This window comes from Chiloscyllium plagiosum, unplaced genomic scaffold (genome assembly GCF_037043375.1).
Source record: "Chiloscyllium plagiosum isolate Xiang-an unplaced genomic scaffold, Cpla_swu_hap1 HiC_scaffold_4, whole genome shotgun sequence".
NCBI lineage: Eukaryota > Metazoa > Chordata > Chondrichthyes > Orectolobiformes > Hemiscylliidae > Chiloscyllium > Chiloscyllium plagiosum.
In genome coordinates this window covers 114,592,413-114,611,625 of record NW_028270142.1, presented here as the reverse complement: position 1 = coordinate 114,611,625, position 19,213 = coordinate 114,592,413, and the positions used below count along the sequence as shown (strand labels likewise).

At 44.4% G+C, this 19,213-nt stretch overlaps 1 protein-coding gene across 2 annotated transcripts in view; it reads left to right on the top strand.

Annotated features, from left to right (window-relative positions):
• LOC122548922 (corticotropin-releasing hormone receptor 2-like) overlaps positions 1-6,421 on the top strand; it is a 203,352-nt gene extending 196,931 nt beyond the window's left edge. For both annotated transcript variants that reach the window (XM_043687903.2, XM_043687904.2), the window contains one exon: positions 445-6,421. In XM_043687903.2, coding sequence (XP_043543838.1) covers positions 445-585 — 141 coding nt within the window. In that variant the 3' untranslated portion in view covers positions 586-6,421. The remainder of the gene's footprint in view (positions 1-444) is intronic.
• Positions 6,422-19,213: the final 12,792 nt, after the last annotated feature.

Here is a 19,213-nt window from a genome sequence, read left to right as displayed (position 1 = left end):
TTTTAATGGAAGTCTAATTGTCAAAATTGGTAAGGCCTCCAAAGTAATTTATAAACCAAATAGTGGACATATTCCACCTGGTGAATGTGTCACGTAACCATCAACTTCCACGTTTGTATTGACTGCGCCAAACCCATTCACTCAACATGAAAGAGGTCATACTGAAACAAGTTGGCGGTAGCAGTGATGCAAAACCACACAGAAAAGAATTGGAAGTGGAAAAGGATGTACTGTACAAATTACATTTTGCAATTTACTTTTCCAACCGTTACATTTTGCAGATGCTAAAAACCATGCAGACTGTGGATCATGTATGTTGATCTATTCACCCAAATATCTGATATTTAGTCCTGAGTACTAAATTGTAACAGTTCCTCAAAACATTTGACTGCTGGAATGTTCAGAGGTGCCCAATACATGAATGAAATTATCTATTGTTTTCAGGTACGTTCTGCTGCAAGGAAGAGATTGCATCGATGGCAAGACAATCATACCCTTCGAGTTCGGGTTGCCCGGGCTATGTCAATACCAACCTCACCCACAAGAATCAGTTTTCACAGCATAAAACAGACAACTGGTGTCTGACTCCAGGAGACTGAGCATTCGTTTCTTTGAATCTTTCACAATGTTTTCCTTCAATATTGAAGTAATTTGTTTATGGATTGCTGTGCACATTTGAAACAAACAATGGTGAACAGGAGAAGCCGAAGATGAAAGGCCCATCACAACAAAATGAAACTGTACTCTCGGAGTGGATCAAGCTTTAATTTTCCTTCAAACAGCCAGCATCAAAATGGAAAAGTAGGAAGTGTGAGTCTGCATTAATCTCGATCATGTGGGGAACTGAGATGCTATTTGCAGCTCACTTAACTTTTGTCTGCAGTCAAAGCTTGGCATGGGGGAATGTCACAACTTCAAGGCAAGAATAAAAGTTGTTTCAGAGCTTTATTCCATGGCTTTCATCTTCTATCCCCAATCTCTTGTACAAATACCTAATTTCCTTCTGGAAAACTGCTTTGAATTGTCATATGGGAATCTGTAAAATAAGAAGTCAGAAGATAACAAATGTTGACTTCCAATACCGCCAAGAAGACCTTTCAAGGTTCAAAACATCAGCCTAACTTGAAAGAAGTTTTGATGGAATGAAGGTCTGTTCCAAGCCCCACACCTTACAACCAATTCTATCTGTGCTGCCTATCGGTGTAGTAAACCTCATATGTAGAAAGGACACCTAATTTGTCAAATGTATCCAGCAGTGACACACACAACAGAACTCTGTCTGATATCTATGGAGCTAAAACAATTTTAAGTTAAATCACTGGTCCAGAATCAGTGTAAATTGAAAATGAATGGATCATTAGGTTCTGTGAATCAAGAAAGAAGTCACTGTGTATTATTCCACAGTGCTAACTAGAACATATCTCACTCAAACAATAGAAACGAAGGCAGACAATTTCTAACCTATTTAATGAGTTTTATTTTGCTGAATAGTGAAATACTATAGACCATGGTTGTTTAATAATCAGTTGACCCAACAGATCGAATATTTGGAATTGACCTGTTGATATTTCTGTATGTCTCAAAACACATGATTACGAGATCTTCAGCCCTGGAACATTCATTTTGTTGAAATGGAGATGGTCATCTGAATTGATCCATAATCAGCATACTTAATATTGAAGCCTAGCCAGGATTATCAAACTTTGATTACCAGCAACGTGGAAGATAAATGAAGAGACCACATCAAGGGGATTACCTCCTAGTGGCAGCTAACTAGATACAGAAAAATAAAAGCATCACTCAGCCGTACAGCCATTCCCCACTGAAGAGATTCTTATCAAGACAATTTACATCTTGCCTAAATGTTTTGCTATGTGAGCTGTTGTTTCTTGTTTGCAGTTAGCATCATTTCCTTTTGGGGTGAAGTGTCTAAGGCAGCACTGAAGTGTTAAAAGTGTCTTGTTTCATATATATTGTGAACAATCATAACAATATTCACATCAAAACAATCAGGATATTTTGGCAGCATTCTCATATTTATAGCTAATTTTCATGAAGCGCAGGTGAATGTTGGAAGAGTTAACGCTGAGTGCACTTTGATCGTGATTAAAGATTAACATGCTTCATCACACTTTAACCCATTACATATTCAGTGATCCTCATGGAAATTGGAGCTAATTTAAATAGCTGAGTGCAACTTTTTAAATTGCAAACAATCTTACCCTACATCCAGATTGTGTTTTAGTTTAAGTTTGTCACACTATTTCCAATTCTAACTTTATTTCATAGGATTTATATTGACTGCTTTTAATCAGCCTTCCCTTTCTCTACCAGTCTACCGGCAAATTAAAAAGCTAAGGTTTGGATTTCCTTTTCTTTACTTTTAATTGTTTTCTCATTATTATCTGACCAATATTAATCCTATAATCAACCCAGCAGAAACAAGTCAGTCATTTGTCGGATCTTGCAATGTACAAAGAGATTTGTCTGCGCAAAGGGTCCACAGTTCAGTAGTAAGTTATTGCACCTGAAATGTTTTGGCATGCCCTGAAAATGTGTCAAAGAGCTGTAGAAATGTAAGTTCCTGGTTTTTTCAATGTGTGGCACAATTAGCCTTCACCTTGGTTTCTCAAGTGAAGAAAGGCCAAATCTGTTCAGCTAACCAAATGCCTGAGGAAGACAGAATGTCAATAATTCATATCTGGTGGGGTTTGAGGTGGTGGATATTTGTGTGGTGGGGGAGAGGAGAGTTCGAAAGGACAGTTTCTGAAAATGTTTGTCTTGCCCATTGTTGCCAGAAATAGGGAAAGGTCAATGTTCTGCACAATGGACCTTGAACAGTCACGTCTTTTATCCACACATGCTGGAAAAACTCTGCAGTTAATGGAGTGCTGTAGAAACACAATGAATGTTTAGAAAGAAAGATTTCTTCTTAACTACCTACAGTCTTGAATCTATTACATAGAATTTAAAGCACAAAAATAGACCATTTAACCTAACTAGTGCAGATGCTGTTTGTTCAAGCCTCCTTCCATCCTTTGTCAATCATTTCTATCAGTATAATCCACCGTTCCCTCTCTCAGACCTTTCTCTAGCCTTTCATTCACATCAACCTCTCTCAGTGGTAGCAAGTTTAGATTAGATTGCTTACAGTGTGGAAACAGGCCCTTCGGCCCAACAAGTCCACACCAACCCTCCGAAGAGCAACCCACTCAGACCCATTCTCCTACATTTACCCCTTCACCTAACATTACGGGTAATTTATCATGGCCAATTCACCTAACCTGCACATCTTTGGACTGTGGGAGGAAACCGGAGCACCCAGTGGAAACCCACACAGACACAGGGAGAATGTGCAAACTCCACACAGACAGTTGCCCAAGGCGGGAATTGAACCCGGGTCTCTGGCACTGTGAGGCAGCAGTGCTAACTGCTGAGCCATTTGTTTGTATCTACTTTATTCTGATAGCTCCTGATTTTGATATTTTCTCAGAGCATTGGAGTCATAACCTTATGGATGAAATATAAGCCATGAAATATATTTGTAACAGATTATAATGATTTTACTGAAATGTCCATACAACTTAATGCAGTCTTGCTGAATTTTTAAGAAGTTATAGTCTGCATGTTACAGATAAAAGCCACAAGTGACCCTTGGACATGAAATTTGAACCCAAAACACATGAAGCACAGTCCTATTTGTGTTAATATTTTATAATTGGCAACTTGTCCTTTTTGAACTTCATGGGAACTAGAAGGCTGTTCTTCACACTGAAAAAAGAGCTGGATGAATTCAAATCATCAAACTCTTTTAGCAGCATAGGATTTTATTTGGTAAGGATAACAAGGAATAAGGAGCAAAGGTGAATATATTAAGTTGAAGTATAGACAAACCATGATCTATTAGAAAGACATAATTGCTTTGGGGGGAGGGGTCTCTCGGTACAACAAGAACATTTATTTATGCAGCTATAATAATATGCCCATGGTGCCCACAGGCGTATTACATAGAAACAAAATCTGACGTCACATATGGAGGTATTTGAGCAGATAACCAGAACTTTGGTCTGATGGGAACATCTAAAATAGGTCAAGAAAGTTTCAGAGGCAGTATTCTTTAAATTGAACAAATCCAGTGCGTTGGGCCTATGCAACTGAAGCCATGACCACCAATGCTCGACCAATTAAAATTGGAGATGATCAAGAGTCCAGAATTAGAGAAGAGCTGATATCTCAAAGGGTTGTGCAGACAGAGCAGATTACAAAGATGGAGTGGTCAAAGTTATGGGTGTTTTAAAATTGGACCATTACTTAATCAAGAGCACTAATGTCTATGGGACTTGGTGGAAGTTTTGACTTTAGAATGAGTACAAGTTTACAGGTAGTGACAACAAAGTCGCCAATGAAGGTTTCAACAACAGACAAGCTGAGGCAGGAACAGAATGGTGGCATGGATATGTGATCCAGAGGCTAACATCTCAGTCAACTGTCACACTAAGGGTGTGAACAGACTGTTTCAGTCTCAAATAATGGCCACAGAAAGGAAGATGTCAATCACTAGGTAACTGAGTTTGAAGTGGGGACCAAAGACAATGACCTGGATTTTATGGACTTCCTGCCAATGGTAGGGGGCTATATAAAGTATGATAGGGTGCTAGCCCACTGCCTTCCAACTTACCTTTAACCAATTTTTTAATAGTAACAATGGGTGGGTAAGGCACCTGCTAGCTTCTCCATTCTTAGACTCATTGAGGGCCTTAACTGTACATTTAAGAGGCAAATAAGAGACTACGTCGGCATCTGCCACCATAACATATTTTTCAGTGGAAGGCAAATAAGAGTGGGCAGGTCACTTTTACACCAACTCTAGTTGCAGGCATTGGAGGCACCCTGTCAAGATGGTATTCCATGCCCCTTTGTGGCTGACAGCCTGATATTTACAATCCTATTGTTCCTCTGCCTCCACGCCCTCACCCCCGCAACCCTCAACCCTCATCTGCCCAATCCCTCCCTGCCCAAACATCCCAGGTGCATGATATTTTCTTCGTGGAGTTGCTTGCAGTCCTGAGAGTGCCCAATACTAGGTTCTGCCTGGAAGAGCTCTTAGGTGAATGACCCACTCTGCTGGTTATGGCCACCCACAAAGGCAATGATACCACATGGTGGGGCATCATTGTTAGTCAGTCAGATGGCAGCTAACGTTTCTAACGAAAGGAGTGCCAAGCAATTCTCAACTTCCCAACCCCCTTCCCCACCTCCCACTGTAAAATCCACCCCAATGACTTTTGTACTTTGGTGTTCTCAATATTTAATTGGAGGAAACCTCTGCTTATCCAACACTGGGTGTTGCAGAAGCAATCTGACAAGCTAGAGAGAGTGAAGGGATTGTGAGAGGTAATGACAAGGAGAGCTCAGTGTTGTCAGGGTGCACATGCACACTGACCCTGTGTTCTTCGGTAATGCGGCTGAGGTCAGCATGTGGATGAGACATAGGAACTCTGTTTTGGAACGCAAGAGGTGACAATACAGGAGTGAGAAAACAAACTATTGCAGGTGATTCTGCTTAGACCAGAATGGGATCAGGTGAGAACAGTCCCATCCAGCTGGACAACAGTGAGAAGATATTGGATGAAGATCAGGTGGTCAAATTTGACAAAGGATGCAGAAAAGTCTGTCAGTTTATCTTTATCACAGTCACAATGGAGGTTACTATGTTTCTAAGTTATATGCTTTTCTGTAAAGTTTAGAAAAATATTTAATTACATTGATTTGAAATGATTATGTTGTTTATGTTTAAATGGAATGTGAAAGGACTCTAAACTTGAAAGAAGAAAAGATTCATACAAATGGTTTGATCTCAAAGAAATTATGAAATAAGAATATTAAACTAAATAATCTTGTGAAAAATTGAATTGTTTGGCAATATCTTATGAACATATGAGTTAGGCACTTTGAACCTGGCCTTCGATAGGATTACGGTTGATCTGATGTTAATCACATTCCTGTCAATCTTTCGATCTTTTGCTTATCAAGAAACTATGTACCTCTGCCTTGAGAGTATTTAAACATGCCCCCTGTACTGCCTTTGATGAAGAATTCCAAATTTTCTGTGAGGAAACGATTTCTTCTTACCTCTGTCTGATAAAGGCAACGCACCTAATTCTAGATTCTTCAGCCAGAGGAAAGATCCGTTCCATATTCACCCTGACAAAAGCCTCCAGATTGTGTATGTTTTAGTCAAGTCACCTCTTACTTTTCTGAACTCCATAACAACCAGAAAATGGCTCCTTTACCCTTACTCTCTGTTTCCTGTTAGTCAATCTCTTCTCCATGCTGATATATTACTCCTGAATCCATGATTGTTTATTCCCTGCAGTAACCTTTGATGTGGCACATTATCAAATCTCCCTCTGAATATCTAAATACAGTGATTCTATTGGTTCCATATTATAAAAGGTGCATGTTACTTCTTCAAAAAACTCCAATAAATTGGTTAAACAAATCCTGAAGCTGACAGGACATGTTAATAGGATAATTAAGAAGACATACAAGACACTTACCTTCATCAGTGGTGGCATACATTATAAGAGCAGGCAGGTAATGTCGGAACTATATTAAATTTTAATTAGGCTGCAGCTGGAATACTGCGTGGAGTTCTGGTCACTGCACTATAAGACAGATCTGATCACACTGAAGGGGGTACAGAGCAGATTCACTAAAATGTTGCCCGGAGCATTTTAGCTATGAAGAGAGGCTGGATAAGCCCGGGCTGGTTTTCGTTCAAGCAGAGAAGGCTGAGAGAGGACCTGATTGAAATGTGAAAAATTAATAGAGGCATGGACTGGATGGGTAGAAAGCAGCTATTCTCTTTAGTCGCAGAGTTAATATTGAGGAGGCATAATATTAAGGTAGGAAGTTTAGAGGGGATTTGAGGAAGCCTTTATTCACCCAGAGGTTGGTGGGAATCTGGAATGCATTGTCAGGGATGGTGGTTGAGGCCAGAAACCTCACAACCTTTAAAAAGTATATGGATGAACACTTGACATGTCATAACATTCAAAGCTGTGGGCCAATTGCTGGAAACTAGTGTAGATTTACTGTATTTTGATGTTGGAGGAGACTCAATGGGCTGAAGGCCCCTCCTGTCCTTTATGATTTTAAGATTCTAACATCAGTCCTCTTTCACAAAACTATGTTGACTCCAACTGATTAACTTGAATTTATCTAAATGCCCAGTTACAATGACTTTAATAATAATGTCTAATGTTTTTCATGTGACAGATGGGAGGTAATTGGTATGTAGTTTCCTGCTTTTAATAGAGCAGTTTCCTTCCTTTTTCAATAGAGGAGTGACATCAACCTACTTCCAATCTCATGGAACTGTTCCCAAATTAAAGTATCTCATTAGCCACCTCATTTAGGAACTTACTATGAAAACCATCTGGACCTGAGGACTTATTGACACACAGTTCCAACTATTTCCTAAGTGCTACTTCTTTAGTTAATATAATTTTGTGAAGCTCCTCCCTTTCAATTTCCAATTGACAGCTTTTCCTGGAGTATTGCTGATTTCCTCCATAGTGGCTCAAAATACTGTTCAATTCATGTGCCATTTCCTTTATTTTTATTATTAATTCCCTAAACTTATTTTTAAAAGGATCATCATACACTTTATTAATTATTTTATTTTTTAAATAGTTGCAGAAACTCTTATTCTCTGCCTCTAAATGTTTAGCTAGCCTTCTCTCATACTCAAAATTTTCTCTCCTTATTTGCTAGTTTTTGTGTTCTGTCCAACTTTGTCACCTGCCTCCTATCGCTACGTAATTATGTACTTTTTTCTTCACCTTTAATATTATGTTTAATAATTTTAATTAACCTTGATTTTGGGTCCTCCCCTTGATTTTTTCTTTCTCAATGGAACATTTCTAAACTGTGCACTCTGAAATATCCCCTTAAATATATGCCACTGTGAAGCTTTTGACATATCCCTTGATCTAAATTGTCAGTTCACTATCACTAGCTCTGCTTTTATACTCTCATAATTGCAGTTATTTAAATGTAAAACATTAGTTTATGACCAGTCTTCCCTCCCTCAAGCTGTGTGCAAAATTCAATCTTATGATCACTGCTCCCTCGGGGCAGCTTCACTAAGGCTTCGTTAATAAATCATATCTCATTGCTGAATACCGGGTATCATATAGCCTGCTGTCTGGCTGGTGCAAGAATGCATAACTTTCTTAAAGTAGAATTCATATTCTATGAATTCCTCACCTAGGCAACCTTTGCACATCTGATTTTTTGAGATTAAACACAAATAAAATGTCAATGATGATCACCTTGCCCTTTGGATAAATTCCTGTGATTTCTTTTTTGATGATCTGTCCTAACATGTGGTGGCTGTTAGATGGCTTAAATACCACTTTCACAGGTAACTTTGTGCCCTTATCATTTCCCATCTCCATCCAAACCATTTCTATATTCTGTTCCCTTGAACTTAGGTAATTCCCCTATATTACGTTAATATCATATTTAATCAAAGGAACTACCCCCAAAGCTTCCTGTCCTTCCTAGATGTCACACACCCTTCAATATTAAGATCAAGATCAATGTAGCCAATTATATCAATTTGCACTATCAATTCATCTGTTGTTTTGAAGATAAAGATACAATCCCAGAAAGCCATATGGCTGCACTCTCATTAGAGAGATGACTGGTAAAAGTTTAACCTGAGGATCACTACATCTCAGGCGAGAGCAAAGGAAAATGCCACTCAGCCAGTGTGGGAATTGAACCTACACTGTGTCATTCTGCATTGCAAGCCAGCTGTCCAGCCAACTGAGGTAATATATGTGATTATTCTTCTCCTGTCAGAACATGTTCTAGATATTAATGGCTATTTAGATATTAGTAGCACCAGAGCTCAACCCAATCTTGTTTGGTTACATATGAGCACTTTCTAGCATGATTTTTCAGATAGTGATCAGAAACATGGCAGCTTTTATTCATCAAAATGATTTTAAGGCCAATTGTGGTACCCTAATCAGAGACCTAACAACAATCAGCTAGCTCAACAACAGATCAAAATTTGGACTTGGGATTTTCCTTATTTGGATAGTTTAATTATACATGGACAATGATAATAGTTATACCAATTGAGTTGTTAAGGGGGTTCTATTCCGTGATCATTCCTTGTGCTGTGTATTTTGCATTTAAGCAGAGCACTATAGATTTTATTGTGTTTTTCCTCTGCATCTATCTCCATTCCTCTTCATGGTTTTTCCACCTGATTTGCTTCCCATGTAGCTTACTGGTTAGTTCTTGTAGATATTTTCTAATCTGCCTCTTCATGAATGCTGTGACACCCCTCTGGAACTGGTGGGACTGGAACCTAGGCCTCTTGGATCAGAGATAGGGATTGTTCCACTATGCCACATGCAATATCTGAGCCTACTGTAGCATATCTTGATGTAAAAACTATCCACACAAATTTAATCCATTATTTCAGAAGTAATCAGTTTAAGAGATGGATGAATTCAAATACAAGTGTTTGAACTCATAATCTACCACAGAAAGTAAAGTGTTAATGTAGAAGGATGATATATATGTAGTTATAGATTCCAACCTTATCACAGCTTTGTGGAATGACATAATCTATCCAGGCATGAATATTCCCTGTCTGAGATAATGGAATACCTTGATAACTTCAGCTGTTAAACTGCCAAAAGTCAAATGCAGTATATTAAGGACTGAATTTAATGTTTCCATGCTTCCTCTGGAGCTACTGCGACCTGTGAGGTCAGGTTTATATAGAAACATGGGAGCAGGAGTAGGTTACTTAGTCCCTCAAGCCAGTTTTAAAATTATTCTCTTATTCTTTGTGGTGATTGTCCTTTGCTGTTAAAGAAGACATCCACAATATCATTTCACTTTTTGCAGTGTGTTCTATAATGGTTGATAGAATCTATTTTTACTTAGAAAGAATCCTCACAGATTGAACAGTGGCTCCTTGATAGAACAGGTTGGGAATTTTGATTTTTCAACCTAATACTTCACTATCTTGCACTAACATTCACCATCAGGAATAGGTCAGAGTCTAGATACTTGGGCTTTTGTCATGCTTTCTTCTCGAGCATATCATCCCATTTGTATCTATTTTGCACAGCTTCAGTCAAATGTTTACATTGAAACGCGGCTTTACCATGTCAAAAACAAATCACGATCCTCAGGTTATACGTTCTTGCCTCTGCCACCATAGTCCACTGCCTGAAATGTGCCAGCAGTTCCTGCCTGTCATCTCTCATCAGAAACTTGGTTGTTTAAATTGGCCGCCCATCTCCAGCAGCCGGGCAGCTTTTCTATCCACTTGGGGTGGGAATGTGTCACCAATCCTTTCCAGTGTGACTCCCCATTATTTCCCAGTCTTCTCCACACCAGAACTGCTAACCCATGGTCATAAAAACTTAGCCCATTTGAACTGGAAAATGCCATTCGGGACTTGGAACTCAGTCAACAGTTTTGCGATGGTCTTAATATTTTTTTTTCTGACCAGCTTGAATTCTTTTCCCCACCGTCAAAAAGTGTGGTGCTGGCAAAGCACGACCAATCAGGCAGTATCCGAGGAGCAGGAGAGTCGATGTTCCGAGCATAAGGTATTCATCAGGAATCCCAATTGCCAATGCACCATAGAAGATCTGCTTCAGAATTCATTCATCAAACATTCAGATCACATTAACAGGACATCTACAGTCAGTGTGTCAGCTTTTTGAAGGTCTTTGGTGTCAAAGTAGTTTGTTTTGCCAACCGATCGTCAGTATTCATCTCAGGTAGCTCATATGAAAGTAATTCAGTTCCTTAGTGTATCATGAATGGGTTGCCCAAGCATAAAGCAGAATCATCAGAACAGCAACACCATATACTTTGAACTTGGTCTGCGAGCTGATGCCACTCTTGGTCCAGAGGTGCTCACAGAACTAAGCAATTCTGCAAGATGATGCAATATAAATAATATTCAGGTAGGTGAATTTGTTCAGAGCTCGAAGCACATGGTTATGTATTATGATGACTGACAAAGTATAATCCTTGCTTGACACTGGCTAGAAAAGTATGAATGAGTACTGAACTGTCTAAAACAGACGTCTTCCTATGTTATATAAAGCCCAAATGGCCTTATACCACACTGGTTTTCAATCAAATTTCTACTTTTGGAAATGGGGTGTTTTGGTGAGGTGGTGATCAGAGTAAATGACTAGCAGAAGGTTATGGAGTTTATCAACTTGCTAAAATACTATTTTAAGACTAAAACTATACTTGGGGTCATAGCAGTTTTTATTCAATGCAGAAATCGTGACTATTTTGGAGGTGTGACCTAAGTTTGTAGAATAGTTTATCAGAAATGGGTCTGTAGCACATTTGGTCAACACGCTCGTAACATGTGACTCCAATCCAGAAGGATGAGTCGAAAGCCTTTCCTGCCAGCTAAAAGAGTTATTTGTAAAGTAATATTTACAATGCATACCAAATTCCACTGATTGGAATGGAAAATATTTTGGAATTTGAAATAAACTAGTAATCTTTGTTATTGCTGTCTACTGTACAAACAGTACAATTTACTAGATTTAGTTCTTCTTGTGATTTTGTGATTTAGCTTTAATTTGGGGATAGATTCCAATTCCATTGTACACCTGACCAGAAAGTGATTAATGCTGATGCAAGGTGTATAATAAGGAGGTAACACATTGGATTTACAAGCACTATTATGAAGCTGTGGGTGTACTGTATCTTTAAGAGAGTTAAGAGCTAGTAGAGCTACCTGACAACACCAAGTGTTCTCAATAAGGTAACAACGTAACACTTAGTTGAAAGCTAAATTATCTGGTTGCCTAGAAACAACAAAACAAATTCAGATTAGGCCAATCAATTTAAATTAAACCCCGAAAAATACCAAATTCCAATCCAGTTTGAATTAAGTGTATTGACAATCTTAAAAGGCATTGACACAATCCAATGCTTTGAGAGTATAAGAACCAGGGAAAATTGAATAGTTGAGAGGAGAACTGCCCAGCTACCAGTATGTTAAAAAGGCTGCCTGAAAATAGCTCTCTTAAAGGTATCTTTATTGATCAGTCACCTGTGAAGCGGAATCCCAAATAAAAAGAAAAATCCGAAATACAGAGGAGAAACTAAAGCTGCCTGGTTTGGAGATCAGAAGTGTTGTTTTGTAAATCTTAATTGGGAGTTTTATCAGACTAGTATTATAAAAGGGAAGGTAAAACATAGGTTAAAGAAAGGAATTGTAAATAATTGTTAATTAATTATTCTCTGTTATACTTCAAGAAATAAAGGTGTTAATTTTTTACTTTAAATAGTTCTTAGCCCCTTAAATTTTCACAAGTTACTGCACAGGATAAATCTTTTCTATGCTGCTGGTTTTAAATTAAGTAGGAGAGTTTACCCCGTGTCGTAACAAGCACTAAGTCATACAAGCTTAAACAGTCAACCAAAAAAATGGAGAAATTAAAAGGACAGATTTTAGCAGACTTCCTCAAGGTGTTGGAGTTGGGTAAACGTGATAATTTCTGAACTTGTCCACTTATCAATTGTAGAAGAATCATTTGCATCCCAAGGTAATGCCTTATCCGAGCACAATCCATGCATTATGGGTGCTAGTTAACTCACCTAATTACTCTCCTGAGGCAATTTCCTAATTGTCCATGGGCAATATCACAATATCCATTGCCTCCCCACATATTTTCACCTTTCAAATTAGCCAAATGTGCAATTTTGTCCTTCTAAATCAAAATTTGCTGCATCCCATGGAGAATTTCATCACCTTGGTCTATGCTTAACTTTAGGACCACAAGTAAGACTCCCAGTAAGCTCCTCATGGAACTCCTTTCTGAGGAACTAGTTACAAAGCCTCAACGGTTTTTTTATGCTCGGGGTCTAATTACACAAAGCTACTACTCTGTAGGAAAACAAAGACCAAGAAATTCTTGCAGCCGTTCTTACCCTTCACTGGGCATTTGTCAAAAAGTCCATTTGTCCATGAAGGCAGAGTTTCTACCCTACTTTCAAAGGAGTTAAGGTGGTGGAAATTACCAGCCACAGATTTTTTTTTATTTGAAAACTGTTTCCTGCAGTTCTATTGACAGTTGACATCAAATTATTCAATCCAATTGTGTTTGAATGACATGATTCATGTAAGTTATTTGTTTGTTGTGTGACTTTGACTTTGTCTAATTACGTGCAATCATGAATAAAGTATCTCTCAAGAGATAGTATATATATATTTTTGATGAAAACATATGTGTATAATCTATATATGTATCGTATAAAATTTCATAATGCAAGAATTTAAATATTCTTTCTCGAGTTAAAAAATGAGGAGATGTTTTGAATTACGAGTTCAAATTGTACTGTGGTATTCTTAATTTGTTGTAGAAGGTCAGTAAAGGAATTTTGTAAGCTGATGATCCACAGAATGATTTGTTTCTGTTGAATTAGCTCTCTCACCTGTTTCTGAGGGCTTTTTGTTGTTACATCTAACTGCTCCTGCAGCAGGCATAACATAAAATGCTTAGTGATCTATTAAACATTGAGTATGTTCTAAAATTAGGGGAGAGAAGAGCAAGTTTAATGTTAAAAAAAACTATGTCGTTCTTGGAGAGAGATGGTGTCAGGAGAAAAACAGATGGCTGAGGTAAGTTGTTACATAGTAGCAAAAAGGTTGTTACAGCAGGCGTTAAACTGTTAATCTGTAGCAAAGGGACCCCAGCCATATGGCTGTCACTGAATAAGTACAGAAAAGGTATAGAAAAGGTCCGACAGCACATTGTAGAAAAAAGAAAATAGGTTAGTGTTAAAGAAAGATACCCTCATTTGAAACAAAATGAATAGTCTTTATTGTCACATGCACTTGAATGAGTGCAGTTAAATGTTTGTAATGCCACCTCTCAGGGCCATCTTCGGTACAAGGTACCCATGTACTTTAAGTGTTCTCACACAATGGAAATGGTTAAAAAGAAAATAGATTAGAATGGGAAGACAGAAGTAAAAAGTCCAGAACAATAATAGAAAGTGTCTTTAAAGTCCTCAAGTTGTAGTCCTTCCCCGACAGGAGTCTGTGCCCACTGGACTTCAGAACATGAAGCCACGATGCCTCCACGTGCTGGTCTCCATTCAGGACCCGCTCTGTTGTCGCTCCAGGATTCGGCCCACGACTCAGCCTGCGCTCACTCTCCTGCTGCTGCAGGCTCTGGCCGCAACCCATATCCAGGACTTGGCCCATGTCTCACTCTACTCCCACACAGGCTCCGGATGTGACTCGCTCTGCTCCCACCCAGGATCCAGCCTTGTCTTGCTCTGCTCCCACACAGGCTCCAGGCTCTGGCCTTTCTCGCTCTTCTCCCACTCAGGCTCCAGCCTTGTCTCGCTCTGCCCCCACCCAGGCTCCAGGCTCCAGCCTTGTCTCGCTCTGCCCCCACCCAGGCTCCAGGCTCCGGCCTTGTCTCGCTCTGCCCCCACCCAGGCTCCGGCCTTGTCTCGTTCTGCTCCCACTCAGGCTCCGGCCTTGTCTCGCTCTGCTCCCACTCAGGCTCCGGCCTTGTCTCGCTCTGCTCCCACTCAGGCTCCGGCCTTGTCTCGCTCTGCTCCCACTCAGGCTCCGGCCTTGTCTCGCTCTGCTCCCACTCAGGCTCCGGCCTTGTCTCGCTCTGCTCCCACCTAGGCTCTAGCCTTGTCTTGCTCTGCTCCCACTCAGGCTCCGGGTGTGACTCGCTCTGCTCCCGCACAGGCTCCAAGCTCTGGCCTTGTCTCGCTCTTCTCCCGCTCAGGCTCCAGTCTCCGGCCTTGTCTCACTCGGCTCCCACTCGGGCTCTGGATGTGACTCGCTCTGCTCCTGCCCAGCCTCCAGCCTTGTCTCACACTGCTCCAGCCCAGGCTCCGGCCTTGTCTCGCTCTGCTGTAGCCCAGGCTCCGGCCGTATCTCATTCTGCTCCCGGCCAGGCTCTGGCCATGTCTTGCTCTGCCCCCGCCCAGGCTCCAGGCGCCGGCCATGTCTTGCCCTGCAACCACCCAGGATCAGGCCGTAAAACTCTCTGCTCCCACCCAGACTCTGACCTTGTCTATTGTATATTGTCTTGTCTATCGTCTCGCTCTGCTGCTGCCAAGGATCAGGCCATGGAACTCTCTGCTCCCACCCAGGCTCTGGCTGTGTCTCGCTCTGCTCCCAGCCAGGCTTCAGGTGCCGGCCATGTCTCGCTCTGCTCCCACCCAGGATCAGGCCGTGAAACTCTCTACTCCCACCCAGGCTCTGACGTTGTCTCGCTCTGCTCCTGCTTAGGCTCCGGGTGTGACCCGTTCTGCTCCCGCCCAGGCTCCGGCCTTGTCGCGCTCATCTCTTGCCCAGGATCAGGCCGTGAAATGCCCTGCTCCTACCCAGGCTCCAGCCTTGTCTCGCTCAGCTCCCACCAAGGCTCCGGTCTTGTCTCCTTCTTCCCCCACCCAGGCTATGGCCTTGTCTCGCTCCTCTCCTGCCCAGACTCTGGCCGTGTTTCGCTCAGCTCCCACTCAGACTCCGGCAATGTCTTGCTCTTCTCCCACCCAGGCTCCAGGCTCCGGCCTTGTCTCGCTCTGCTCCCACCGAGGATATGGCCTTGTCTCGCTCTTTTCCTGCCCAGACTCTGGCTGTGTTTCGCTCAGCTCCCACTCAGACTACGGCAATGTCCTGCTCTACTCCTGCCCAGACTCCAGCCTTGTCTCACTCTTCTCCCACCCAGGCTCCAGCCTTGTCTCACTCTGCCCCCACCCAGGCTCCAGCCTTGTCTCACTCTTCTCCCACTCAGGCTCCAGCCTTGTCTCGCTCTGCTCCCACCCAAGCTCTGGCCTTGTCTCGCTCTGCTCCCACCCAGGCTCCAGCCTTGTCTTGCTCTTCTCCCACTCAGGCTCCAGCCTTGTCTCGCTCTGCTCCCACCCAAGCTCTGGCCTTGTCTCGCTCTGCTCCCACTCAGGCTCCAGCCTTGTCTTGCTCTGCTCCCACTCAGGCTCCAACCTTGTCTCGCTGTTCTCCCACCCAGGCTCCAGCCTTGTCTCACTCTGCCCCCACCCAGGCTCCGGCCTTGTCTCGCTCTGCTCCCACCCAGGCTCCAGCCTTGTCTCACTCTTCTCCCACTCAGGCTCCAGCCTTGTCTCGCTCTGCCCCCACCCAGGCTCTGGCCGTGAGTCGCTCTGCTCCCACCGAGGCTCCGGCCTTGACTCGCTCTGCTCCCACCCAGGCTCCAGCCTTGTCTTGCTCTGCTCCCACTCAGGCTCTGGGTGTGACTCACTCTGCTCCCGCACAGGCTCAGGCTCTGGCCTTGTCTCGCTCTTCTCCCGCCCAGGCTCCAGTCTCCGGCCTTGTCTCACTCGGCTCCCACTCGGGCTCTGGGTGTGACTCGCTCTGCTCCTGCCCAGCCTCCGGCCTTGTCTCACTCTGCTCCAGCCCAGGCTCCAGCCTTGTCTCGCTCTGCTCTTGTCCAGGCTCCGGCCGTATCTCATTCTGCTCCCAGCCAGGCTCTGGCCATGTCTCACCCTGCTCCCACCCAGGATCAGGCCGTAAAACTCTCTGCTCCCACCCAGACTCTGACCTTGTCTATTGTATATTGTCTATTGTCTCACTCTGCTGCTGCCAAGGATCAGGCCGTGAAATTCTCTGCTCCCACCCAGGCTCTGACTGTGTCTAGCTCTGCTCCCACCCAAGCTTCAGGCTCCGGCCTTGTCTCGCTCTGCTCCCACCCATACTCCAGCCTTGTCTCACTCTTCTCCCGCCCAGGCTCCAGGCTCCGGCCTTGTCTCGCTCTTCCCCCACCCAGGCTCCGGCCTTGTCTCGCTCTGCCCCCACCCAGGCTCCGGCCTTGTCTCGTTCTGCTCCCACCCGGGATCCGGCCTTGTCTCGCTCTGCTCCCACCCAGGCTCTGGCCTTGTCTTGTTCTGCTCCCACCCAGGCTCCGGCCTTGTCTCGCTCAGCTCCCACCCAGGCTCCGGCCTTGTCTCGCTCAGCTCCCACCCAGGCTCCGGCCTTGTCTTGCTCTGCTCCCACCCAGGTTCTGGCCTTGTCTCGCTCTGCTCCCACCCAGGCTCCGGCCTTGTCTCGCTCTGCTCCCATCCAGGCTCCGGCCTTGTCTCGCTCAGCTCCCACCCAGGCTCCGGCCTTGTCTCGCTCTGCTCCCACCCAGGCTCCGGCCTTGTCTCGCTCTGCTCCCACCCAGGTTCTGGCCTTGTCTCGCTCTGCTCCCACCCAGGCTCCGGCCTTGTCTCGCTCTGCTCCCACCCAGGCTCCGGCCTTGTCTCGCCCTGCTCCCACCCAGGCTCCGGCCTTGTCTCGCTCTGCTCCCACCCAGGCTCTGGCCTTGTCTCGCTCTGCTTCCACCCAGGCTCCGGCCTTGTCTCACTCTGCTCCCGCCCAGACTCTGGCCGTGTTTCACTCAGCTCTCACCCAGACTCTGTCAGTGACTCACTCTGCTCCCGCCCAGGCTCCAGGCTCCGGCAATGCCTTGCTCTACTCCCGCCCAGACTCCAGCTTTGTCTTGCTCTTCTTCCGCCCAGGCTCCAGTCTCCAGCCTTGTCTCGCTCTTCTCCTGCCCAGGCTCCAGGCTCCAGCCTTGTCTTGCTCTGCTCGCCCAGGGTCCAGCGTGACTCGTTCTGTTCCCGCTCTTTCTCCAGGCTCCAGCCTTGTCTCGCTCTGCTCTCGTCCAGGCTGTGGCCTTGTCTCCCTATGCTCCCACCCAGGCTCCGGGTGTGACTCGTTCTGCTCCCGCCCAGACTCCAGGCTCGAGGCACGACCCATCTCCCTTCATCTCACCTTCATTCTCCAGGTGGTATCGGGTAGTTTAAGAAGTTAAAAGTTGGGGTGGTGTTGGGGCAGGAGGAAGCAAAAACTGCTGCAAAGAGGGAATAAAAGAAAGAGAAAGGAAAAGAAACTGGTGAGCATAAAGCAAAATGGAACAAAAAGAGAATGCTCTGTCCCATTCAATTGATTTATCCCTCAACCCATTTCCTGATCTTGGCTACATATCATTCAATATCCTTCGCTATCAAAAGGCTAGTGCTGTTGTATTGTCCCACTCACCCATACCATTTTGGAGGTGAGTGTTCCAGATTTATATTACCCTTAAAGCAAAGGACGAATGAACAATAGAAGGTCATTTGGCTCTATGAAACTGCCCTACCAGTGCTAACCTGCTTGAGGTTTCAAATCCTATCTAAGCTTAATTTTAAACCCTCCTAAATATTCTCAGTTCTAATTTTAAGATCATATCCATCACTCTTCTCCCACCCAGGCTCCAGCCTTGTCTCACTCTGCCCCCACCCAGGCTCCAGCCTTGTCTCACTCTTCTCCCACTCAGGCTCCAGCCTTGTCTCGCTCTGCTCCCACCCAAGCTCTGGCCTTGTCTCGCTCTGCTCCCACCCAGGCTCCAGCCTTGTCTTGCTCTTCTCCCACTCAGGCTCCAGCCTTGTCTCGCTCTGCTCCCACCCAAGCTCTGGCCTTGTCTCGCTCTGCTCCCACTCAGGCTCCAGCCTTGTCTTGCTCTGCTCCCACTCAGGCTCCAACCTTGTCTCGCTGTTCTCCCACCCAGGCTCCAGCCTTGTCTCACTCTGCCCCCACCCAGGCTCCGGCCTTGTCTCGCTCTGCTCCCACCCAGGCTCCAGCCTTGTCTCACTCTTCTCCCACTCAGGCTCCAGCCTTGTCTCGCTCTGCCCCCACCCAGGCTCTGGCCGTGAGTCGCTCTGCTCCCACCGAGGCTCCGGCCTTGACTCGCTCTGCTCCCACCCAGGCTCCAGCCTTGTCTTGCTCTGCTCCCACTCAGGCTCCGGGTGTGACTCACTCTGCTCCCGCACAGGCTCAGGCTCTGGCCTTGTCTCGCTCTTCTCCCGCCCAGGCTCCAGTCTCCGGCCTTGTCTCACTCGGCTCCCACTCGGGCTCTGGGTGTGACTCGCTCTGCTCCTGCCCAGCCTCCGGCCTTGTCTCACTCTGCTCCAGCCCAGGCTCCAGCCTTGTCTCGCTCTGCTCTTGTCCAGGCTCCGGCCGTATCTCATTCTGCTCCCAGCCAGGCTCTGGCCATGTCTCACCCTGCTCCCACCCAGGATCAGGCCGTAAAACTCTCTGCTCCCACCCAGACTCTGACCTTGTCTATTGTATATTGTCTATTGTCTCACTCTGCTGCTGCCAAGGATC